The following is a 26,876-nucleotide window of genomic DNA, read 5'->3' on the forward strand; positions in this document are numbered from 1 at the left end:
ACATCCCCTGAGAAACCTCAGTGAAGGACTGATCAATCAATATTCCTGATAATAGAATTAACAGAGGCACAAACATCCACTCGCACTGAGCAGCTCAAGTCTCTATTCAAGCCCAATGAAATGAAAACGTGTTATCCACTTGCTATTCTGTCGACACTATCTCCACACCTTATACACGTCTATACGACTCAGAAGGCTGAAAATAGCTGGTGTAGACAGGGAATGAAAAGTGGAGCAGGCACCGTGGGTTTGATAATGACAGGCATATCCAGGATCAAAGTCAGCTCCTGTCTTACCTGTCTCGGACTTTTTCATTCATGTACTTTCAAAGGCAAGTCTCTAAACGTGTTCGCACACTTCAGTAAGACCTTAAGTTTCTAAAGTCTCTCTGCTGAACATAACCAAAGAGGTCTCCTCTTCAAATTCATGTTAAAATAATAATGATGCACTGTGCGGTGACAACATTTAAACCGTTTACTTGACAGTTGATGCTCGTGTCAGCATATGCTCGTGTGTGCTACTAATGACTGCTGTGAGTTTCTTGACAGCTAATCGCCCAGTTTGTGCCACAGAGCCTGCTCAAATGCCACAGAAATGTCACTGCTGAATAGTACATTCACAGTGTTTGGAAAATTGCTGGGTTCACACAGAGTAGCATGAAACTTGCTGGCAGAAAGAGGAAGAGGAGGAGAAGCAGAGCAGTGAAGAAAGGCAAGGGGTCCCTTGGCAGCTGTTTCTCACAACCACAGAAGACCGAGCACGTCAGAGGCCACAGCTGACAAAAACAAGACAGGAATAACAAGCAGATGTTTATGGATAGCGGTTTGTATTCTGCATATCTGATCACTGAGTGCATGTGTGACATGATTCAGTATCTCCTGACTGGAAGCCTAAGACAAAGGTTGTCTCCTGGGCCTACTTCAGGTGGTCCCTTAAGAAAAATAAAATAGACTGTTGCTGCCACGAGGTAGAGAGGAGACAGACACAAAAAGCCAGCAGAAACCCCGTTGAGCCAAGCAGAAACACACACGCAGATACACACACCCCTTTCTTCTTCACTCATTTCCACTTCAAGGCACTGGCCTGCTGGTTATAGCAGCAGCAGGCTATATTCTCTCCTCCCACACATTCACTCCCAACCTTCACCAACCTCTTCATCTTGTGGAAGGAGACTAGATTTTGAGCCCAGAGGACTTTAACTTAAAGGGAAGTGAGTTGATGAAAACTGCGACAACTGCAGGTTGCAGTATATTGCTTCACTCTGTAACCTACAGTGGATGGCAGTGTGGAAATAACTGCAATAACCGAGTCTACACAATACCATGCCATCCACCAGACAAAAGTACAAGTATGCTGTAATGAAAAGGCACAACCTGCCCCCCAAATAAAGTAATAATACTGTGTCAGCAAAATGCTGTGATTCCTAAGTACTTTAGGTGAATCTCAGATGAGCTATGTGACCCTTTAAATAACCTCAATTGTTCTGAATCCCAATACATTACTCTGTGTGAAGCCAGGAAAACCTGCCAAAATATTGGGCACTGGTTGCCATGGCAATGCAAACAGATGCAGCAGCCTCTCATGGACCAACTTTTTCTAATTCTCAGTCATATTATTTGTCTTCAACTGTAAAAGAAATGAAGCACAATGAGACTATTGTGCTGGTGGAGTTTAGAACTAGAAAGTGTCAGCCGTGCTATCTGCTGACTGTTACTATCATTATTGCTGTAGTCTACCTGCCCCCTGCCAATATGAGTGCTAATGTGGCAGCTGCACCGCGAGAGCAGTACAGAGGCATCAGCAATTAACAAACAGCAAAGCCCAACAGATTTTTCATCACAAGGTAGAGAAACAAAAGTTCCACCATCAAGTTTGTACAAGAGGAGAAAATACACTGGATTTTGTCTACATCCTAGTACAGTGGTTCCCAATCCTGCCCTGCTTGTTTTCCAGGTATCTCATTCTCTGCCGTACCCACAGCTGGATCAGGTGTGTTCAGCCAATCAGAAGCGGGAAGTGCAGGGATAGTTGGAAAACAAGCAGGGCAGGGGTCCTTGAGGACCAGGATTGGGAACCAATGTCCTAGTATACATCACAAATCTTATTAGGAGCATTCTGACTGAACTACATTTTAGCCAGCTTGAGGCCCTCCATTCAGCAGGATAACAATCCCTACGTTCATTAGACAGTACTGAGCAAAAATGGACTGCAGGTAGACAATATGTTTTAACCTAAGGACAGGAGAAAGTGCTTTTCACAGCCTCATTTTCATCCATTTGCACACACCCACACACTGATGGCAGAAGAGGTGCCATGCAAAAACTCAGGTGGGCAGAAATTTAACTCGCCAGTATGTTGTACCAGTGGGTACTGGCCCAGTTTCAGCAACGAGTAGGACGTTAGCTGAACTCTTTGACCCGTTATTGTTTTTATTTCCTGTGAGAGGAAACTGGGGCGAAAAGCAGCATGCAGCCATTTTCAGCTCAGTTCTGCATGGGTGGATGTCAACGCTTCAACCACAAAGCACAACGCAGGAGGAGGAAAAGCTGGAAATAAAACTAATCACACACTATTTGCAACTTCCATTATCACAATGTCAACTCACCAGTAAATAGCCAGTAAACAGAGGGGGAAAAAAAAGCCAGAGAGACTATAGACAGGCTGACATAATGATACTCGCACCCAATAAAATTCTCTATTGAAGTGTGTGAATAAGTTCCATTAGCCCCTGACTTCACCTATTGCTCATCATCACATCATGAAAAAGTTCACACCTATTGGATTTGCTCAGGCTTTTAACACTAACGAGACACTAAAGAGCTACTGGCTGGAAGCAGACTACTTACACTGAAATGGAAGTAGGCCATAATGTTGTAGCAGATAACATGGTCGGGGGGCAGAGAGGCAATCTATCATTTCAGCACAAGCATTAGGCTGCTGATTTCACCACTAATCAATCTACTGATCACAGAAAAGCACAGACCTACAGTGGCAGAGAAAGGGGCTGACTGGAACAGTACTGAAGTGGGGGAGTGAAGAGGAGATGCATGTTGTCTCCGCACACAATGAATCCTGGTGAGGGTGACAGTGGCAGGCTGTGCCATGCTGGCCTACATAAAGCTGTAGAGTTTTCCCTTAGGGCTGGTATGCACAGAGCCGTGAGGAAGCAGCATATTAGACCAGGCACCCCACGTCTCTTCCTGTCCTCTCCTCCCTGCAACTCTAAATATGGCTACCACCCAGTTAGTGTTTCTAATATGATCTCACTTCTTAATCAATTCGTCTTGTTAGAATTTCCACCAGATGTTTCTATTTTCTCCCCATACTCATCTGCTCTCTCTTCCGATCTGACAAAACTGTAACACGAGCAAAAACTGTCAAAGCAGATGCATTTCTGTGGCACTACGCCACCTGCTCTTTTCCTGCTAGAGAACACAGAGCAAGCTGATCATTTTTACATGACATCCTACATTAGTTCCCTACCTCCAGATTCCAAAAAATAAAACTACATTAGACCACATGGAATTTGAAAGCCTGATATGAACTGGATTTGGGATAATTTGTTTTACTATCAGTCATAATAAATGATAGAGGAACCATTTCCTCCTGACAGCTGCATCAAAGTACCCACCGGTAAACATCAAATAACTGAGTTAGAAAAAAGGCTAAAGCTGCTGCTCATGGGAAAGAGCTGGTATGTCACACAACCTCACACTATACCACCACGTAAGCTCTAGTTTAATCAGCACGATTTCCCGGAACCCACAGTTTGTCCAAACACAAAGCTACTCAGTTCAAAGAAAAACAGCAAATCTACCAACTTTAGAAGCTGCACGCTCTGTGACATTTTGTGTGATATATACTGCTCCTTTTCATTTTTAAATAACAGTCTATTTTTAAAGTGCATCAAATGAGTATTCTGTGTCTATCTGAAATTACATGCTGGTGCTGTTTTCTTGGTCAACTGTGACAGGATGTTTGTCCATTGGGTAAATAAAAAAATGAAGGTGGGTGAACAAAAAAATGAAGGAGGGACTTATTAATGTCACTAGATGCATATGAAAGTATTCTCTTTGTCACTATTTAATTTTCCTAATTATTTTTATAGCTGGCCATAAAATATGCACCAATAATGAGTAGCTTTTTAGTAGCCTTAGCTTTTTTGTCTTGTGAAATTCAGGGAAAGTATAAATATCTCAAGGCAGCTATGGCTACATTCACAGTATAATGTATTCCAGTCATGACTGGGGACTGAGAAACAGTGTGCTGACAGCTGAGAGTAACTCTTAACTCAACAGGATCCCCAGAGTGCACAGTGACAGCTCCCGGCGAGGAAACGGACACAGCGAGGGTATCATTTTACTTCTGAGAAGTCAGCCTAACAACCGTGCATGCACACAAGCTGGCCACTGTTTGACCACATCTTATCACCTCCACCAGGGAGAAGAAAGTACTGAAAAGGAAGTGCAGAGATTTTCCACTTTTACTCACAATAATCCACGAACTGTGATAATGTGCCCATGCAGGCGACCGTTAACATTTAATCAGAGTAAAAAAGGATTCTTCTTACCTAGTGTATCTTTGATGTTCTTCACCAGCGAGCCTTTTTTCAGGCTGTTCTTACGCTCAACATAGTTCGATGGCACATATCCCGTTTGGTTGGCGGCGTTGCGGACACGCCACCAGGTCTTTGAGTCGTCCAGGAGGTAAAGACGCTCATTTTTACGGATGTCAAGTTCCTGGTCTTGCTGGGCCGTGTAGTCCCATTTGGCTACAACAATCACCTCCTCTGTCATCTTTCATGGAGTCCCCCTGTGGAGAACATAGGGGACTGGGGTGAGTCAAAAAGTAAGACACCTCACAAACTACTAGTGTTGTACAGCTGTTTCTGAGAGGCTATCAGTGTAGGTACATTTTTTTTCAAAAGGTAAAACCAAAAGGAAAAATCAAGAGGTGACATATCACGATTCAGTGAACCATTTGTAGACATTTCTATGCTTTCAACAGCAACTGTACATTGAATGAGTTGATCAGCGACAGTTGAACTAATTATTAAGAAATTCTGTTTGTGATTTGTGATTCTGTCTGTGTGAGTTACTAACTGAATCCATTAAATGAGTCACAAGCCACAACCACAAAGTTGTTCTTTGGTTCCCTATTAATGATGATGATCTATTGTGCCAAATATTTCATAGTGATGGATGTTAATACTGGACCAAGATGACAAAATAAACTTAAGACAGTGAATACATTAATGTCAGAAAACTCTAATTATTATTATTATTATTCATAAAGTATTTTTGAAGTGTGTGTGTGTAAAAAAAGGCTTAGCACTGCTGTGACAAGTGACAAGTTATTACAAAATAATCCATATCCATTCATGCACTCAGTTATTAAACCACTAATCCCAGCTCACATTAGGCATCAGACAGGATACATCCTGGACAAGTTGTACTATCACAAGGCTAAATTACATAAACAAGATAAATATGAATTTCACGTTCATAGTAATACTAAGCGCCTAAACTGGCACTAAAACCGATAATTCCTTGGATGAAGATTATGGCAAAATCTCAAATGGCTCATTAGATGATCATTTTCTCTGTGCAGTAATTACAAAACAGAGGAATAACAGTCACACTACCAGTATGCCCCTGAAAAATATACTATGTAAAACAAACAAGTTGAAAACCCGAGATGCACACAGGTTTGAGCTCTAAAATGCAACATTCTGCCCAAAGAAGCACCTCTGTAAAAGGCTTATTTGTCAGTGAGAGGCACAAACACCTTAAATCCATTTATGTGGCCATTCTGCACACTCCCTCCCTCACACCATAAACAAACACATGCACAAACAGACAGCAAATATTACATGCCCTATTTCACCAGGCCTCAGGTGAGGAGCTGTGACATGGGTTTGCTGGACAACCGAAATTGCTAAGTATTTATCAGTTCATGAGAGTCAAATGGGAGAGAAGATTTTCTCTTTAGAAATATGTACAAAACTTAGATGCGTTGGCTTACTCCTCTTCTATGGAAATATTTTTAGTGATAAAAGGCATCGCACGGTATGAGAAACATCTGAGCAACGATCACTGGAATAAATAGAGGAAGCAGAAAGGGTGCAGATGAAAAAGGCTCACTGTATTCAAAGATACAGAATGAATCATCAAATAAACCTGTCTGTTTCACATATAATCTCACATAAGGCTATCAGTAACATGCTCCAGCAGTCAAAACTGAAACGCAATTTTTTGTAAATTGCAACACATAGTTTTATAGAGCTGGTGATGGTGACGGGTCATAAAAAAAAAAAAAAAAAAAATTTAGAGCCACTGTGCTTCTGAATGAAATCCCCAGTTGAGTTAAGCACAGTTTCATGGAAAAAACTGTACTGATAAGAAAACATGTGAGAAAACATGTGGGTGGATATGTTTGCCACAAACTTAACAGCAGCATTTAAGATGCAGGGGAATTGTATATTGCCTAACTTGTATTGTCATTTACATTTTATTCTTTAATGAGAGGGGAGAGCACAGATAAAACATAACCTCAAAGAAGAATCATGACTCATGAGAAGTGTAGCCGCACAAATTAGACTATATAAAAAGATTCCATTACTAGTGGAAAGATTGATTTCTTCTGTGTAGGCTACATTTTATGAAATGCAAATGGAGGCACTCTAAAGTGCTAGCTGTTTTTTCAACCCTGGATATTTAATTCCATTCCAATTAGGCCCCAACCACAGTCAGCACTGCCATTACTGAATACATTCTTGAAGTTACAGTCACAACTAAAAGCAAGGTGGTGTGTCACTATATCAAAGTATCTAATGGCTGCTTTCAATATCTACAAGTGGCAAAAAAAAAAAAAAAAAAAAAAAATAAGAACAGCAACAATACTAACAGCAGACTATTGCACTTGTGAATGTGACTCTGCTTGCTTTCACTAAAGCTGTCAAACTGGATTTCTTCACAGGCCAGGACAGGGACAGCACAGGAGGATGAAGGGAGGAGGATCAGGGAGTTGTGCAACACAAGACGGACAGAGTTTGTGTTAAGTTCACCATAAGTTACTCAACTTCTCAAGATATGTGACAGCTGCAGCAACAATGGAAGCAGGAGGAACATCCTAGAAGGGTCAGTTTGACATTCAGAGAGAGACAAAAACACAGCAGCTGTAATTCTGTGGAGAGCACAGGAAATGGAAGTCAAAAGGGCAGATTTATGACAAGATGAGAGATGGTGATGTCAACTCTTCGCTGAGACGGGAGGTATTTAAGAATGCTGTGACCTCTGTCTGCCACAGGCTACAGCTGCTGGATTACACCAGGCTACTGGTTTTTAGTTTTCTTTTATTGCATTTATTTATTTCACCTGACGTGGATGGATGATTGGTTAAGCATTGGTTAAGTGTTTTACTGCTGCAGCTTTGAAAATACAAAGCAGATCAGAAAGACTCAGTTGTAATAACTTCAGGCTTTGTTTGGGATCATCTACCTTTTTCATTTTTTCCTACACAGCAAAGAGATCAGTGCTACATAGACCAACATAGGGAAATCAAAGTGATGACTAACAGGTCCCACTGCAGTTAACTGAACATTATGTGGTTGTTTATCATGAATAACTAACATTTTCAGTCAAAATTAGTACTATTTCACTAACAACGAGGTACAAATAGGACAAAATGATTGCTTTAATATAATGCAAACACGCCAATTAAATCTTTTACATCTAATCATACAAGCTTGCAGCCAGAAAACTGTTGCACACAGTAACAAAATAAAGCAGTTACAAAAACAACTGTTTCAGCATTAAATGAACAAATATCAGTATCAGTTAATATCAGTGTTGGCTCGAAAGAAAATCCAGTATAGTAAGTATGTGGTCAATGTTTCACTTGCTCAGAAACTGCCAAAATCCATGAATTAGGACATAAGGTCAACACACATCATGTTTCACTTTCTAATGGATCAGCGAAAACCCCAGCACACATGCAGACACACACTTGTGTTACCATAATTATCAAACGATTTGCATAAATACAGATTCAATGACCTTGTCAGTTCTTGGCCAGAAGATAGATGCATTAGTTCTTTGTTTGTTTGTTTGAAAGCATCCAAGACACTTTTTTAAAAGTGGTGTCAAGTCCTAATATTGGGTCTGCACACAAGTTAGGGCTAACTTAGACTTCTCTGCGACTGCATGTGGACAATGCAGCGTACCTCAGCAATGAAGGCGTTGATGGGCAGATATCGCTGATGGCTGCAGACGGTCCAACAGGAACAACATATGCATATGTTCCCATATGTGCAGTGACGCAGAAGTCTAAATGCATATATAAACTGGCACACCAGCCAAACAGACAAGTGCACTATAGTTTAACACAAACCAAACAATTTTGGTTTGAAAGTCAGCGAAAAAAAAAAGTATCACATTGCATAGTAAACCCTTCCACAGTCCTTCTACCTTGCATGAGCACAGTGCCTCCCGTCATCCATGATAGCAATTTCTCAGTCTCCTTGACAATCGTGTTCATTAGGCAGACCGAGAGGAATGCCACTCCAAATCCTATCCATCCTCCTCTGAGAGAAATCATCTATGTTCAAGTGGCAGCTATACCATTTATATGCTTGCAAATATGCCAATTAAACCCAAGCAGGCATTTTATACAGAAATCAATCAAGTCTCATTTTAAACTATTTTTGCTTCAGTCAAATCTGGGTAAAAAATCTCATAAAACATTGGTCGTCTAGTAAAAGCCAATAACTCAATTTCCTTACAGATGGAAAAACTTCCTTCCCAAAAGACTGTAAAAAGATGTACCTAAAAGGAAAACAGATTTCAGAGTTTGTTTTTAAAAAGAGGAAAGACAAGCAACAGACTGCTGAGCTGGACTTCACCAGCACTTCACAACTCCCTTCACTGGGGGGGTGATCAGAGGGTCTTTCAACAGCACACAAAGAGGAAAAAAAGGAAAGTATAAGAGGATTATAAAAGAGAGGGGGTGTTTAAAGAAAAAAAAAAAGTCTGGAAGAGTTTTCTGTGTTTGGCATTCAGGTCAAAGAGAGCCACGATTCCACCAATGGGAGAACATTTCCACCTCCCCCCGCCACTCAACACTGTTTGCAGTAGTTGTTTCTCACAGGAAGGAGCACTGCTATACTCCCTACTGGCAATCAGTGTCTGAAGCATTTGGAGTGAACCAAACGGACTGAAACATGAGGAAGATAGACTCACTGTTACAGCCACAGTAGATAAGTCTCTGTTATTTAAAGAGGCCAAATCTTCCCTGCACAGAATGATATGTCTCTAACAATAAAACCAGACCTCAGCAGAATTAAATTCCTTTCCGCAGTGGTGTTCATGATGTTTGCCACCATATGTTTGCTGCTGTATGTCTCTGACAAGGCCAAAAAAAAAAAAAACATATTGTGAAACAGAAAGCCATACACAGAGGATATTTTGTCTCTCTCCATCACACACTCGCAGGCTCTAAACAGAGGGTGTGGTACATGACATCAGCTCATCCCTGTCTCTGTGATGATGCCGGTAGCTGCTCTTCTTCAGTTTCTTGGATCATAATTGGTGCCATACACATGGATGCCATCAAAATGATAAAAACGAAACAAGCCTAAAACTCAAACAACTCAAGAAAAGTTCACATACAAGATTTCTTGCTGTGAGTTCAAAATAGCACAGAGAAGATGACACACAAACACACAAATAGTCAGGCCTGCTCACACTGCACCATGACTGCACATCTAAAGACAGAACACTTCTTCATAACTCATCTATTCCAAACTTTGCTGCAAAGCACTCTCTAAATCAAACAGTAAACATGACCAGGTCAAATTAAATCATCGGAGCAGAGGCACCTATAACTGGTCAAGCTTCAAAAACACTGGATCCTACAAATTAGTACTATATTACAATATATGCCCTTATCTTTCAGTTCATCTTTCAATTCAGTTCATAAAGTTATATTTTAACTCTCAAAGTTCATAAAGTTACATTTTTGCGGCTCTAGCACAAAAACACCTGGATGTACTCATGAATCTCCTGAGCTGAGCTGGATCCCAAGCACAGCGCACAGATGGCAACGACTTTAAAAGACATTACGTCTCAGAAGCACCAAATTTTATTCCAGCATGTCAACTCATGAAAAACTCTTTATGTACATTAATAGATGTACTGAACATTTCTCCTGTGGAAAAGCAATTTACAAAATTGTTGAGTGCCGATACCTTGCATCAAATGACTTGTCAGGATCATGTTCTTGTTTACATACCCCCGGAGTAGTTTCAGCAAAGCAACTGCTTGCTTTTTGACAACATTTAACCTTTGGGAACTTCGGCTTCTCTTTTATAGAAAGACATTTATATTTTTTAAAGCCAGGCATTGGGGAAAAAAATTTATATTTTGGTATTGGTGTAACAATCAGGGACTGCAGGAGAAACACTGTTAAAAGTCTAAAACAATATCAAGCTCTGGTGCTACACAGCCAACCTAAACTAATCGATTAGTAATTCCAGTAATATTTCAAACAATAACTGCCAAATACACACACTTAACGTCTAATTGTATTGATTTGTGGCTTTTCTTTGTGGTACTGAATTGATATCTTTGGGTTTCAGACTGTCAGTCAGATGGACCAATCTGAATATGTCTTTAGGAAACTGTGGGGCATCTGGCATTTTATAGATCAGTTGACTAATTTATAAAACAAGCTAAATAAATCAATAACAAAAGTATCTATATGCACAGATAAATGTCTATATAATGTGCATCTATATAAAGTATAAGAAGAAATAAAGTGGTGATGGTACTAGGTGTTTATCAGGCACTTATACTCAGTTCTACAGGGGAAAAAAAACTTAAAATCCTAACTTTCCTAAAGGTATGAAGAAATGTTGAATTCCCTCCTTTCTTTAAGTGGACCTTCCTTCCCCCAACATCTCGTTACAAACAATTTTTCATGTCGCGTTCATTTTCTGTCACTAGTCTAGCCCTCCTCTCCTGAGCAGAGCCCACATTGTTGAGGGAGTCTCTATGACAACAGTCACTGGGTGGTCCCATTTTCAGTGACAGGGGCGTTCCCTAAAGAATGTGACCGATCACTCCACGCTTCGATTTTCGATATTTCTATAAAGAACAAATTTCCTTCCACAGGCTCCAGGGTCTTGAAAGTTCTTTTCCCAATAAAGCCAAAGAAAAACAATGACTACAGAGAAACAGATGATAGCACTAAAATCTCCAGTGGTGGATCCCCCAGACTCACTATCATTTTTTTTTTTTTTTTTTTTTTTATAATGTTAACATTTTATGTATTTCATCTTAATATTGTTGAAATTACATGAGAAAGCATTCTCACCCTATTTTAACTGCAGAATGATGGCGCTGTAAGGTATGACTGTGTATCATGACTGTTATTTAATCCCTGTTTCACACTTTATTTGTGCAACGATGCTTTTTCAACTCCAGTCCCTGATTTGTTAGAGATCACATTATGCATGTTGCAGTTTCAATTAGAATCTGCTCAATATAGGAACAGAGCATCATGATAATTTTGGATATTTATCCCATCCTAATGATTGCACTAATAGATGAAAACAACAATGAATCACCACAGCACTGAATTCCTACTATATTCCTTTTAATGTGGTTCTCTTGAGCCAGAAATAGCTGACTTCAGACTTGTTTTCTCTACCTTGATGCCCATTTTATTGCCTTCTGTAACAGTGCTGCGCTTGTTCATTTGCACACCTCCCTGCACTCAAAACAAGAGAAGTCTCTTCTGAGCAGCTTGTTCTCTGTGAGTTCATAACTCAATCCTCTGTACACAACTGCTCTCTGCTGTAAGTCCTTGTCTATTAGCACAGTTTTTCTTGTATCTTTTTTAATCCTTTTTTTTTGCAGCTCTTGTTCAAGAGTAAAGTGGCAAGGTCTATTTTTAACTCTGTATGTGAGTCTGCTATCTGTGTCCCCTGGCAAATCAGAACAGAAGCCAACAGAAGCCAAGCACTGTAAAACACAGCAGGGCAAATGTAGTGAGCACAGCTTTGATGTGCAAGGCTGCTTGTTTTCCTTCGACTGGAGGAAGCATAAAACCTGAGGTTACGGTTTGTTTGTGTCTGACACACAGAGGGAGATAAAGTGAGAGATTAAGTGTGGATGTGTATGAGTAAAGAATCACTCTCAGGCCAAACCAGACGTGACTTTGGCTATAGGGTATCGTACTGTTTTGAAATTAACCATTACGCTCTAAAAATAAAATAAAATAAATATTCTGAACTGCTCATCATCTCGAAAATTGTTGGGACAGAAGTGTGCTCTTCCTGACAGTATCACTATGGAGGCAAACAGATTCACAGAAGATGCACAGTGAGCTGCAGGGTGACATTGATTTTGTCAGTAAACGTTACCATGAAATAGTGACTTTATCTGTGTCTTAGGCAGCATTTAAAAGCCACCAGCAAATCACTATTTCAGGTCTGTTCAGTTTCTGAAAACAGAAATAGGAAATTATGTAAATGTGAATAACTAATAAATTCTGCTCTATTAGAACTGTATTGTTGATGAAGGAGGACAAGATGGAAGGATTTAAAATATGGAGAGAAGTGATAGTGGACAGTTAGTATTAGTTTACTTGAACAATGTCATCTTAAGCAGTGCTGAATTTAACAGGACCATCCAAAATAAAAACGCTGCAGAGCTCTGCTGTGTGCCACAAGCTGCACTGTCTTACTGGCTCGGAAATCATACTTTGTCGAAAATGAGCAGCTTGTGGAATCAAATAAACAAAATACCCAGAGCCAAACAAGCCGTGCATTTCAGCTCTTCTTACACTCCATCTAGCCGATACAGTCAATTAGCCATCTAGAGCATCACTACAACAATACACAGAATATAAATGTATACAGTGATCAAAATACATCCTGACGATAAACATCCTGCAAGCTCTTCACAAATGAATGTCAACGAGCAGTCACTGAGGAGTAATGTGACTACACATTTTATACTTGCAAGTGGAATCATGAAGAGATATACATTAATATGTTGATTTTTTCCTCTTTTTACAAGTCTACAAACCACTTTTGATGAATCTAGCACTACTGCAGTCACAAAATTTGAACATGCAAATAAGGCAAAGTTGACTTGTAAATAAGGCAAAGTTGACTTGCATAGAGACATTTTACTACCTCATAATGCAGGGTCAACAGGTTCTCCCATTCCAGGTTCATACTTTTATTACAGAAGGGCATGGTGGCAAAATGCTGCCACAGTGCCATTGTGCCACAGTGTAAAAAAGGCTCAACGCTGTCTTTTATTAAGACAAAGGTAATGTTTCTTGGATGTTAATTTGGCCAGTTTGGCTTATTATCTAAACAGGAAAAGGGGGTTGTGTTTGTACTAAAACTCAGGAGCACTACTGCTCTGGTCATCCTGGTATACCATCTTCGTAAACCTTACAGAGGCCCAAATTTTTTTTTTTTTTTTTATTGGCCAAATTCCAATAAAAGATGGCGTAGTTTGGGCAGATGTTATATGGGAGCCTTTCACCCAAAGCACAGCATCAGCCACACTTGATGAAATGCAAGTTTCAGTTTTATTTGCTCAGGTTTATGCCACCACCACAATATAATAGAGGTAATGGTGACAAAAGTTGTCTGTGGTGTACGGTTCATAGCAGTGAAAATTTACATTTGCAAAATTCAACAGCAATGTCTCTATCCAGAAATGATGCCCCAATTACTTTGGGTGATCCAGAGTCCACAATGTGGATCTTTTTTTGGAAACAAGTATATGCATAGATTATACAGCAGGAAAAGCAAAGCACTAGAAGCATTAGTAAAAAAAAAAAGTCCTTAAGGAAGGGACTAAGAGGGTTCAGTCTCAAACATCTAACTCTGCAGTTCCAGGCAGGTATTAATACTGTATACATTACTATAAATCCATGAGGATCCCTGCATGCAATAAATGTTGGGCAGAAATTTTGTCTTAATGAGGCAACTTGGGAGGGAACTGAACAAGCTGTATCTATTGTGTGCACAACTTGCATCTTCTAGTTAATTCACTTTGTGCCTCATATCTGATCAGCATGGAGGCAGTACCACCACTGATGACCCTCCGCTGTAGGAGGAAATAAACTCACAATCCCCCTGCTGTCAGATTAATTTTAAAACTACCTGTATGGGAAATAAGTTGCAAAAGAATATGTTGTAAACTGAAGTTTGCTCATGTGGAAACACAGCACAGAAATAGTCTTCTGAAATGCCTGCGTAACACACACCACTGTTGGCTCTATCCCAGCATGAGCTTTACCTTGTCTTTGTGCCTTCTGCTCCATCGGTCTTTCTACACCTCCCCCGGCTTTGGACCTGAATTATTCTCTTTGATCAGATGCTACCTTGAGGCTCCCAAGAGAAAACTGACTGATGAGCAATACAGAGAGACTGGTGCAAAGCAATGCAAACCTGTTGCAAACTTTGCACGCAATGCAAACCTTCAAATGCCCTCATCCAAGTGCAGATATCGATGATTTACACAGGCCATTTACTTAAACTGTTCAATGAAGAGTGACAATGAATACTTCAGTAGCCTTCGCCCCAACCAAGAGAGTGGTTAGAATATACAAACTGAATTGTGTAAGTCATTCTACTGAAGGTGAAAATCCTGTTATACCACAGTCGCATCTTTATCCTGACCAAGAACACACATTCAGTTCATTCATTCTTTTATAGTTTCTTATTTTCTTCTCACACCTTCCGAGAGCTTGCATAAAATCCTGGAAATGTGTCTCAATGACAATGCCGTAATGGTCTCATTATGTCAAAAGACACACACACACACACACACACACACACACACACACACACACACACACACACACAGAAAATATATTAATGATCTGAAAAACCATATGACTTCAGTCCTATTTTGGAAAAAAAAAAAAATCAGCAACCAAAAGACCAATAGTTGGATCTTAAATTTGTGGTGCATCCCGTCTGCACATGTACAAATGTCAATGCTCGAGATAAGAGACAAAGAAAGATGCCATAAGAAAATGGCGTTAAAGTGGACCAAATGATAAAAATATCTACTGTAACTTTCCAAAGCTAATTGCGATGTAAAAATTGAAGGATCAAATTTTCAGATTTGAAAATCAAATCAAATATTTTGAGGGAAGATAAAACATTTTCTAGGACCTTTACTGATGTTATTTGTTCTCCATAACTGACTGAAACAATCTAAATTCATCCAGACCTTCAGAGACACATGGGAACTCTCTCTGTAAGAAGCATGAGTTGGTACGCATATCCTGCTTGCCATGTTTGTTTGTCTACGTTGCAAAACCCTGCGATGACATCAGAATCATTGGGAAACAGAACAGCATGTTGAAAACTTTCTGTAAAAGCTACAGCCCTTTCCTATGTACACATGGACCACATGCATGTCAGTTCTTGGTAGCCATGTTTTTTTTACACTGGCCAAACAAGAATTGTGTGCTTGAACTCATTCCCAGTATTAGAACTGACTTATTCAAACTTCTGGAGAACACCATGGCCTTTGCAATGACATTCTGCCAATGGAAAAAGATTATGTCGAGGAATATTGGAAACAACTACCCAAAGAGAACGAGCAGAAAATGTTATATTCTTTAGTGTCTATACTGCTTTTTCTACGTCTTCGTGAAGGTATATTGTAAATTTGGGCACATTTAATAAGTTGAGAGACTGAAAATTAATCAATAGTTTGTTAATCATTTCAATCATCAAAGTCTGCATGCACGTACACAATTCATTTTAATGATACATAAAAGAGAAACGAAAGAGCAATAGCCGAGTTCAAAATTTCAGGAATACTAATATGAGAGTCAGATTGATAGCACTCTCACCCTGGAGCTGATTAGCTCAGTTTAGCTTAGCCTAGCCTGCACAGAGGAGCTTCAGATGCGAGTGATAATTCCCTCGAGGTTTATCACTGCGAGTGACCCCTTTCACACTGTCACACTAATTTCCACTCTCTTTTAACACATTGTTACACAATTATCTATTAGAGCCACTTTAAGGTCCAACTTTTAACTGTTCCTCTTTCATTTGAGCCATTATTCATTTGACCTCTAGCGTTACACAGAAGTCCACAAACACAAAGAATGTTATACTGATAAAATACTCCCTCAAATTTAAGAACAATTTGTGGTAAAACTTAAACCATACAAATAACTTTTTTTAACCTTCAACCGATGACCAAAAGAGGCTGCATGCTGTCCATTCCCTTCTGTAGCTAATAATTTCAACATTTTATACTGCTTCTCACCCTGCGAGTCCCCCTGTACACTTTATGGCTTTCTGCACCATAGGATTCCATAGCTTGATGTTTTACGATAGACCTCAATGCCGCTGCAGTGACTTAATGTGATCGGAGCACAGGGTGGCATTTCTGCTTCTCTGACATGAAGATGATATCACTCTTTCCACTGAACTGCTGCCACATAAAACACCGAAGCACCACATTCAGCAAGTGCCGGCAGCTCTCCACACACTGCTGACAAATACCCAGGTCACACTCAGACAATTGTTCTTCTGCCAAAGGCAAAACAGCAGATAGGGTAAACAGATGTCTTGCAGCATTTGTATATGGCTATGGGTGCGTTAAGAGAGCAAGAAATAGAGACTGCACAGGCCTAATACTGTGGATGTCTACAGTACTGAATTCTCACGAACTGTAGCATGCTGAACTGTGCTACTCATAAATAAAGCAAGATTTCCTTGAGAGAATGAGAGCAGGAGAGAAAGGGTTGCAAATGGATTAAAGGAGACCTATCATATTGCTCCATGCAGCAAGTGAAATCTCTCCTATGCACGCAAGCAGCACTTTCAGGACAAAGCTTACATGGTAAAAAAAAAATTACTGGAAATGGTGAATCCAACTGATAATCTTCCCTAATATATTAAAAGATATTTAGAGCAAAATTATTAAAATGAATTCTGAAAATGGTTCTGTGAATAGCCATTCAATCGTGACTACTTCATAAATGCACCACAGCTGTAGATTAGGGACAAAAAACTCCTCATTTAGTGAGCGTTCAGAGAGAAAGAAATTCCTGCTTTAAAAAAATGCAACGGGCTGAACTGGTGGAGTGTGTTGCTACAGGTACTGTAAGCCAATTTCCAGGAGGTCCTGTTTGGGTCAAAGACCCGTGAATGTTTAACGCTCATTGGGCAGCGGAAAACTGAAGATTTTCTAACTCTGGAAGGTTACGGTGATGCTTATTTTATCCTTGTAGCAACAATTGCAGGTAAAAAGTAGAAATATGGAGTTCACATTACAAAGCAATCCACCAGGAATGTGCGCTTGCATGTACACGAATGGCCAAAGCAACACCTTGTCAGATGATGATGTTACAGAGAAGGGTAAACCAGATCCAACTTTTCCACCAAACAACACTGCGATGTTTTGGAAGAGCTCCCCGTGGTGCCGTACCCTGCTGTGTAACACAAGTTCAAATGAATCAGAAGGGCTGTGTCTTTTGAAAGTGAAAGTCTGAACACAGGCTTACATGGCTAGTCCTGTAAACAAGACAAAGATCAGAAACCATGACATCCAACGACACGAGTCAGAAGGTTTAGCAGTTTAGTCCTCCAGGTTTCCGATTCTGAAATAAAGCTGCAATCGCTTGGTTGTGTTGTGCCTTGTCTTACTCATTGTGTAATTCTGTCAACATTGTTTAGCTCCTGCATTGTAGAAACAGCCGGTTTTCACTAGAGTTAAATTCCAGCCATATAATCCCTCCCATAATGCATGTTCCAGCAAACACACACACTCTTGATATGCCTTGAGGAGCAGTCACTTTCTTTTTCTGTATATAGCTCAGGCACTTCCCTTAATAACAAAGATTTCTTAATTATCTTGTGGGAAATTACTTCGAAACACATTCCTAATTCTCTCTGCAGGCTTCAGTCACGGGTCATCAATGAGTATGTTCTCAGGGGACTGAAAATAATGAAAATGCTGTATTTTTACCATAACGCTTTTAACATAGAGGTTTTCACACCATGTGCCACAGAGAGCTGAGAGTGTGCATTACTTTAAAGTGCAAAACAAGCTTATTTCACTAATTGGTAAAATCAGCAGAGAAATCCTGCAAAGCTCTACACACCCTACGCTCGGATTCATCTCAGGTCAATGTACCTCACATCCAAGCTGAAATTGCTATAACACTACTCTACCATTATTAAAACACATTGCTATGTTGACTGTATAGCTCAACATTAGCAATCACTGCTGCAAACCTTACACTTACACAAAACGCTTTGTGGCACTACAAGGACCCATCTCTATTTCTTCATTTAAAAAGTACAAAAAAAGGGGGAAGAGGTTCGACAGGATTTTTGAGTGTTTAATATTTAACATAATCAACGTTTAAAATCTGTGGCACCAGCCTCAAAAAGAAATTAAGCAGAATAAGTTATTTTGACTACATTTGCATCTGGTACACTACAATAGTAGCCAACTTACTACAGACCACTTCATTTCATAAGCTACCTCTTAATACTGGAGATAATGAGTCAGATATGAATCAGAAGGGTGGTGTTTTTTCATGCAGAGTGAAACTCTGTCTGAACACAGCCTTATATTAAAGTGATGAGCTTAAAATACTGACCCGTGAATACAAGCTTTTTACTCCACCTTCCGCACATCAGGTATAAACACTTTAAATTTCTAATTCCGCTAGACAAAACATTTTAGAAAGTAATTTCTGAGATATGAAAAGATTTCGAGGAGATACAATTACTTCCTTTTTGCAAGGGCACGTGGTTTGTTTCAACTTAAATTAACATTAAAATAACCATAACTGAAAAAGTTGAAATTCAAGGACACCAGTGCATATGTCTGCCCATCACAAAAAGTGAGCAGTATGTGAATAATTCATTCATTTGCTCATTATATAAAACCCCTGATAAATTTGAATCATAATGTTTATGATGCCTTCCGAGGCATCTGCAGAAATGATAAGAGACTGTTAAAGAGGCTGAACCTCAGAGGGATGGATGTAACGTGGGCTGTGATGCTTTAAAGGAAACTTGGAACAAGGATCATTCTGTGAAATACAGATAAGCAAAGCAATTGTGCCCTGGGTAAGATAACTCAATGTTTGTCTGTATACTGCCTGTTCGTGCATCAGTACAGCCAAAGGGGAAAACGTCCACTTAATTAAATCAATTAGAGCATGAAGGGCCTCACGACGCCTCTGCAGAGAACAACATGACAGAACAAACTCGAATAGCTTAACTCTTTTCATTAGTCAAAAACTCTAATCAATATAAGATTTCTTTATTTCACCACTTTTACAAGTTTAGACAATGAAAACTGTCTGTTATTACTAATGTTTTTGAAGAAGGCAGCTAATCATTATCATTTCTCCGGACTGTCAGAGTTAGCTAATGTCACTGATGATTTACTTATTAAGGATTTAGTTTCTAACTGTAAATTATTATTTTTTTTGCACCTTCTGTCACAATGTTTTTTGACACGACGCATGGATAATCCATTTTATGGCCTGTTTAACAAAGCCTGATAAAAGATAATGGCTCGATAGCTTGATATTACACAAAAAACTTTCAATTGGATTTAAAAACACTACTAGGGAAGCCAAGTTGTGTAATGTAAAAAAAGACTGTAGCCACAAAAGAGAAGTGGTGTGGTAAACAGATGTAGAAGCTGACGCAGCCAGACATAATGAGCAGAGCATTGGCTCTGATAATGTTTTAGCACAACATCTCAATGTCTGTCGGGTTCATATTTCTTAACAGCTGTAAGCTTATATGCAAACGATGCATCAGACAAAAATTTGACAGTGTGTTTGTGGTTGTGAGGCTGATGCATTGCAATGTCACAGTTTTTCAAACCACATGCTATCCTATACATTGACGAATGAATCAGTTCAGCAGAAGTTGACAGATACTAAATCTAGGGAATACAGAACTAGTGCGCAGTATTTGTCAATAATCCGAATATGAGTCATTGACTTTTTAGGATAAATTGATTTGTGATTCAAAAATATAGTAAATGGTGTCATTAAAACTTCCCAAAGCATAATGTGTCATACTCAGATTGCCTGTAAGTCTTCATATTTGAGAGGGTGGAACCAGTAAATATTTGCCATTTTTGAAAAATCAATTAATTGTCGTCATTGTTGCTGATTAATTTTAACTTCTGAATTTTTTTTTTTTTTTATTAAGCCACTAATTTTTCCTGCTCTAATATTATTTTTTTTATATAAGTGTGCTGAGAGCAAACTCAGGTGTTAAACAAATTTTTTCCTACATTGTACTGCTAAGAAGTTTTGAGTTTCACCCCTCGCTCTGTCTCTTCATGGCCCAAAGTGCCAATTTTCTGCTATGTAATATGAACCCCACACACACTGAAGGACAGCGTGGGGAGCTGCTGATCCTCAATTACAACTTAACGAGCAGTTCCAGGTCTGTTTATGAATTTATAGCCATGTTTCTCAGTTGTGGGAGGGGGAATCTAATTTCCAATCTGCAAAGCAATCTTCCTAAAGACCTCAGGAGGTTTACAGAAATCTTCTGTATCTTTTCATGAATTAAGAAACACTGCCAAGTTTGGAGATCAAACATCACAGCTGACTACAGGAATCTGCTGCCATTTCTTCTGTTTTTAGAATAAAATGATCCTTACTCCCCCACTTTTTTTATGTACTTCATTATCATGTTTCAAGTTCAACTCCTTAACTTCTGTGATCACCTCCCACCCCATCATCATGCAGTATCCACAGATTACTAAGTCCACAGCTGTGGCTTTGTGAACCACGTCAGTATAATGAAATACTGTACCACTGTACTATAACCAGCTTCACTCACTCCCAGTCTCCTCCCTTCCTCACTCAATCTATCCTTCCCTTCCCTTCATGGTCTCTCCCTAAATGTCCCAGAGAAGGATTAGGCCCAGTGCCCAGTCATGACATAGGGACACCGGGAACCAGCAGGCTGTTAAGTTCAGTTGTGAAGCATGAATTAGGAATTCAAGCCGGGTGGCGGCAAAGGGACTGTATGATAAGAGATGAAGGACAAGGAAGTAAGAAAGGGCAAATTAATGGAACAAAGGAAAATCTCAGGAAAGACAACCCTAAACTGCTGAAAAGAAGCAGAAAATAAAGTCATGGAAAAACAAAGGTATGAAATTACAAGAAAAAGAAGCGGATTCTCTGAAAATATTAATACACATTTAAAAGAAGAGCCATGCTACAAGCTCTGTGAAGATATATTCAAAGAAGAGTGTTGAGCTAAATGCTTACACCAACATGCTAACATTCTTGCAATGATAGTGTTTACTTGTTGATGTTAGCACACTGACATAAACACAAAGTACAGCTGAGGATGATGGGAATTAGACATTGTGTTCTAATCACAGAATTGGTCATTTTAATTGCCATTTAGAGACCAATTACCATACGAGCATGACACTGACACTAATAGAAACTATGATAATGAACTTTCAAATATGAACCATGGGCTTTCTGCTGTGGGGAATGGTTGCAGGGATTGCACCAGGTATTTTCTCACTGCTCTGTGGCACTGATTAACCCTGTCCTGACCCTGGTTTGTTTGCTCTGCACTAGGCGGCTGCTCTACAGCTACAGAAGCCATGAACACTGAAGTAAAAACCAGTGGAGTTATTATTCTTGGGAAAAGGCTTCTTTAATTTAAGTGAGTAGGTATTATATAATATGTACAATGCACTTTTATATATGAAGGTGGTGTTACTCTTGCACTGCTGCAGGTCACAATACAGCATAAGGCCAGTGGTAGGTTGAGTTATCAAAAATTTGACACGTCCTTGATTTCAATATGTTAGAGAGCTGAGAAATATTTAAACAAAGGCCTGGCCTTTCTCTTTCATAATGACTATGCTTTCACAGATGTCATGTTTGTGTTGTTTTCTACAGAACATTTAAGCAGCTCTGCGGAGTTATCACATATTTTTATGTTATCAGCTGGTTTTACTTCCTTGCCAATGTCTGTATTGTCACAGGGAGGTAAAAGAGAATAAACAGAATGTGAATGAAAGACGTAATAAGGAGCTCCATAAATCTGGGTATTTTAACAACTTGGAACTGGATCCAAAACATAAGTGACTATCAGAATCCATCCCAAAAGGAAATGTTGTATGTAATATCTGTATCACATTTCATTAAAGTCCCTTTAATAACTGTTTCTGGACCTAAGTAGTAGTTCAGATTACTAACCACCAACCCTCAAGCCACACCACTGGTGTGTCTAGACAGCAATTGCCAATAATATCAGGAAATTATAGGCCTATATCAATTCTAGAAATAAAAACTGTTCAATGTTCACTTGTTTTCTTTTTTCACGTCTCCTTAGTAGCGCCCCAATCCTTCCACCTCCTAGATCATAGGGCAAATGTCATAGCTATCAGTCTAATATCTACCCATTCCCCAGATTACAGAGGTGATGAGACAGCCTTTATTTCACTACCAACATAATGTACTTCATGAGTATCACTCCTAAGTTTCCATCTGTGACAGCACTTAATTCCTCAACCTTTCCCAGAGACATTAGAATTTCCTAAGGGAAACAAACAGTTTCCACAAAGCTAAAATGTCAATTTTGACAGTGATCTCTATTTCGTGTTTTTTTCCTACTACATCATAGCTTCCTGAGGAACTGCTAGAGGCAATCCAGGGGCACAAACACGATAAAGCAGACTTTTACTTACTACATTTTGATTATTACTCATCATAAACTTTGATATGCATAGAAGATTTTACATAGCATTATGTGTGGTTCACACATGCCAGAGCCATAATACCGTCACACAAACACAAAATGTAGGGGAGGCACTGCGTGACATTTAATAATTTGTTTGTGTGAAGTGTGCAAGGAAATTTTTGGCCCATTAAGCATCATATGAGAGAAAGACAAGCAATTAGTCTCAGCTAATGACTGTGCAATCAAATATAAAAAAAGAGTGGATCTGACTTTATATTTCATTTGTAAAGATGTAGCTCACATGACACATCTGTGTGGCAACACACTAACAAAAAACACAAAAGTTTCTTATTCAACTGATGCCAATAAAAAGCAAAACCACAATCAAAAATGGCAACAGGGCCACATTTGTACTCACTAAACTTGGCACAGTATTATCTTTTCTGAATAAATGTCACTTTTAGTTTCATGATTAGCTTTATCATCTACCAATACCTAACACCAAGTCTGAAGGAAAAGGATGTTATAATCTTGTATCCAACCTATTTAATCTTTAAAATCCATCACCTGCTGGTCACTTGGCAGATGCTACATTCAGATAGCCCGTAACATGTTGGAGGAAATGGAAAAATGTACCAGTTTTTTTTTTTTTGTTTCCATTTAGTCAGTCAGAAAATACATATTATGAATCAGACCAGTGATAAATTCACTGCAAGGTGTAAGTAATGAACGTCAGGCATTAACACCTATATTTGATCTTCTTATCAGCCTGGAGATTTTGTTAATGATTACACACAGGCTGTTATAATTACTTTTGCACATTATGAAGTCATATCAACATATTTATCATTAACCTGGGGTGTTGTTCACTCTTTATCCAGCATGGCTTAAAATAACCATCATAATTTAAACTACAGATTTTTGACAAAACTTGCTTTAGTTTATGACATTTAACGCCATCGTGGGTCCATCTGAAGGCACCATTAGTTTTAGTCACTGTAAGGACAAAGCGTTTCACAGTGACTCATGTGAAAAGGTTTTCTATCTGTCCTCTGAGGGCTAAATCTTTGTAAGCTGTGTACTGACTGAATATAAAACAATTAAGTCATGTCAATTATATTCTCAACAACTGTTTAGTCTGTAAAACATCTGGAAGTAATGAAATGCCAATCACAAAATCCTCAAGCCCGAGGCAATGTTTTCACATGCCTTGATTTGTCAAACCAACAGTCCACAACCCCAAAATATTTAATTTATCACAAAGTGAAAATCAGTAAATTCTGACTCCACAAAAGCTGGAGCAACAAAAAAAAAAAAACTTTTATGATTCGAGCTCTCACGTATATTTGACATCAGCAATCTTAATATTTACAAACAGTAGGCCAACTAGTAAATGGTTGACATGAATGAGTCGTGACCTCGTGACAAATAACTTAAACAAGACTAAACCTTACTGCAGCACCATACCAAAGCATACTGCAGGGTTGCAACTAACAATTATTTACATTATCCATCACTATGCTTATAGTTGGCAGTTCATTAGGAACACTTGGCTAAAAACTAAGGCAGCCTAATACGACTGTCCTCCAGGAAAAAGCCTTTCATGAAGGTGATACTGTCTGGTTTGTGCTGAGAGGTGTTTCTGCTCTTTAGCCCAGTGTTGATATAGATGCAGGTAGACAAAATAACAAATATAAAAGAAACAACTGTCATTACAACACAATACATTTGAAAAGCATCAGAGACTACATCCTCCCAAAACTATTACACAGTTGATTCAACATCTTTTTATAACAGTTTCATTGAAAACTGAACATCATCACCTTCATGATAGAGGATTTTTGTGTGTTTGTGTGTGTGTGTGTGTGTGTGTCTGACTGCACTAGTGTTAGCACGGTGTACGTTATAAACTGCCAGCTGAGTGAAGTGTTTTACCCCTAAAACTAGAGTCACCATCACAGTAATGCCACTGTGTAAAAATTATTTTACAAATAAAGGAATTCAAATGTTGCTTAAAATGTAAAAATAGTTGAAGTCAAAAGTAAAATCTTTCCCTATATTATCCACTTTCTAGGTTTAGTCTGGCTTCATAAATGCTGCAAATGGTTAGAAAACAGTCTCTTTTTTTTTTCCTGGAAACTTCTATGCTCATGACGTAAGATAGGAAGTTTCTGTAATACAGGCCTAGCAGTATATTATTGCCTTCCACATACCTGTCATTGCTGAGCGAACCTTGTCATAGACAGAGGGTGTGTCTGCACAATAGGTGTGCCATACAAGTAAACCTGCACCAAAACCTACTGCCTGGATCTTGAAGTAACCTAAATAAATTACACTGCAAATACAATGGCTGAAAAAAAAAAAAAAACTCATTGTCTGTTCATATGAATAAAATAATGAATTGACACATGATTGCTGTCCAACTACTCCAAGCCCTATCAAAAAGAAAAAAGACAAGGCATCCATCCATCTAGTGGGATTAATAGGCAGGATACACGGTGCAGTTACCATGAAGAGCCACTAGATAAGCTCGGCATGTGGCACCAGTCTATGGTGTTTTGGCAAATGGGGTTCATTGTGTAAACTGCTACGTTAGGACCAGGCGCTCTGACACACGACCTGCACTCCAGCAATGAAAGAACAGTCTTGTTTAGAATATGTAAATAAAGAGCAGTCCTGTAAAATGACTTACACACAACAGATGTCTTGGAAAACACTGATATCTGAAGACCTGCTTGTGGATTGCTATAGTAGCCTGCGTTTTACAGGCCTTTAAGAAGTGGCCCCGTACAAATATTACAAAATTGGATAAATGGATACACTTAAACTTCAAGTTTTAGTTGCAAGAATGAAAAATTAAGGCAAAAAGATTGAGAAATTCAACCGCAAACAAACACAAACGCCAGGCACCCCGAGCTCCAGCACAATGTTTAGTTAACAACCCACCTCTGAGTGGACAAAGACCCAGCATCAAATCCACAAAGTGACACGAGTAAGATACAATTTCTGTCCCAACTTTTACGACTGTTTGTGGTTTTTAGAAAGTCGCAACCAAACAAAAAACACAAAACGGAGGGTTAAACAGCATCTAAGTGGGCAAAGTAGTCCGTCCAAGTGCACCAAGTTACACAGTTCATCTGCGGTTAGGGGCTTACCTTAGTGTCCACTCCAAACGGCGACGAGCTCAACACGCCGAAATGAAAACCAGAACACCAAACAATAAGTAACTGAGCCCGCGTAAAAGCGACCAAATGACGTGTTTCGAAGATTCACATATCCCTGGCTTTCACTAGTCTTCTTTCTTTGTAGAAAACGGACCGACTCGACCTATCCTCGCTTGTTTTTCTGTCGCAGGCTGACTGCCTCCACCTCACGGCCAGCTCCAAGCTAGGTAGGAGAGTCAACGGGCTTCCGCTCTAACTTTCAAAATAAAACAGCGTTTGGTACCGGGATGTAGTACTGCGGCGTTCCCGAATAAAGGAACTGCTGGTTCTGCTGTAAAAGAACTGTTAAAAAAAAAAAAAACTTCGATAGACGTCAGCAAAAAATATTTATTGATTGATTTATTGATGGACCTTTATTATGCACCAGTACATAGTAGTGTCATTATCTCCATAGGTACCTAGAAACTAGTCAGTACTGCAGAGAAGAAATGATTACTTGACTAGTACTACAACAGCACTTCTGTGATGCAGTAATTAATAATTAAACCTTGCCTGTCGTTTTCTGTGCAGTAACTACTTTCCATACAACATTGAAAGAAATCTTATAGTAGACAACTTTACTTACACAACCGAAATAAAACTAAGATCAAATAAAGTCAATTAAGATTTTAAAGCTAGAGTTTAACAAAGAGATTGACAGTGTGCTTTAATGCATCAAATCTGAAGTTAATCAAATGATCTACTCAAACGATATGCACCTGGGCAAGTGATCACTTTGTGCAGCTAGTAATCTAGTTTTGGCACTAATCATTAAAATATGCTATCTAATATACTTAGTATCCAATAAAAGTACTCATTATCCAAACAGAGCAATGTTAATGATAGGCCTTGGAAAGTGACAAGTGGTTTACAAAATAAATAATTCTACGCCATAGGTACAGTGAAAGAACAGAATA

At 39.1% G+C, this 26,876-nt stretch overlaps 1 protein-coding gene across 1 annotated transcript in view; it reads right to left on the reverse strand.

Annotated features, from left to right (window-relative positions):
• The window catches only part of nck2a (NCK adaptor protein 2a), a 30,671-nt gene extending 4,525 nt beyond the window's left edge, over window positions 1–26,146 (reverse strand). Inside the window, exons 1-2 of the mRNA XM_026294807.1 lie at window positions 25,912–26,146; window positions 4,571–4,812 (exon numbers count right to left, since the gene is read on the reverse strand). Of these exons, the coding sequence (XP_026150592.1) occupies window positions 4,571–4,796 (226 nt within the window). The 5' untranslated portion in view covers window positions 4,797–4,812; window positions 25,912–26,146. The remainder of the gene's footprint in view (window positions 1–4,570; window positions 4,813–25,911) is intronic.
• Between the last annotated feature and the right edge of the window lie 730 nt (window positions 26,147–26,876).

The sequence above is a fragment of the Mastacembelus armatus genome, chromosome 21 (genome assembly GCF_900324485.2).
Source record: "Mastacembelus armatus chromosome 21, fMasArm1.2, whole genome shotgun sequence".
Lineage (NCBI taxonomy): Eukaryota > Metazoa > Chordata > Actinopteri > Synbranchiformes > Mastacembelidae > Mastacembelus > Mastacembelus armatus.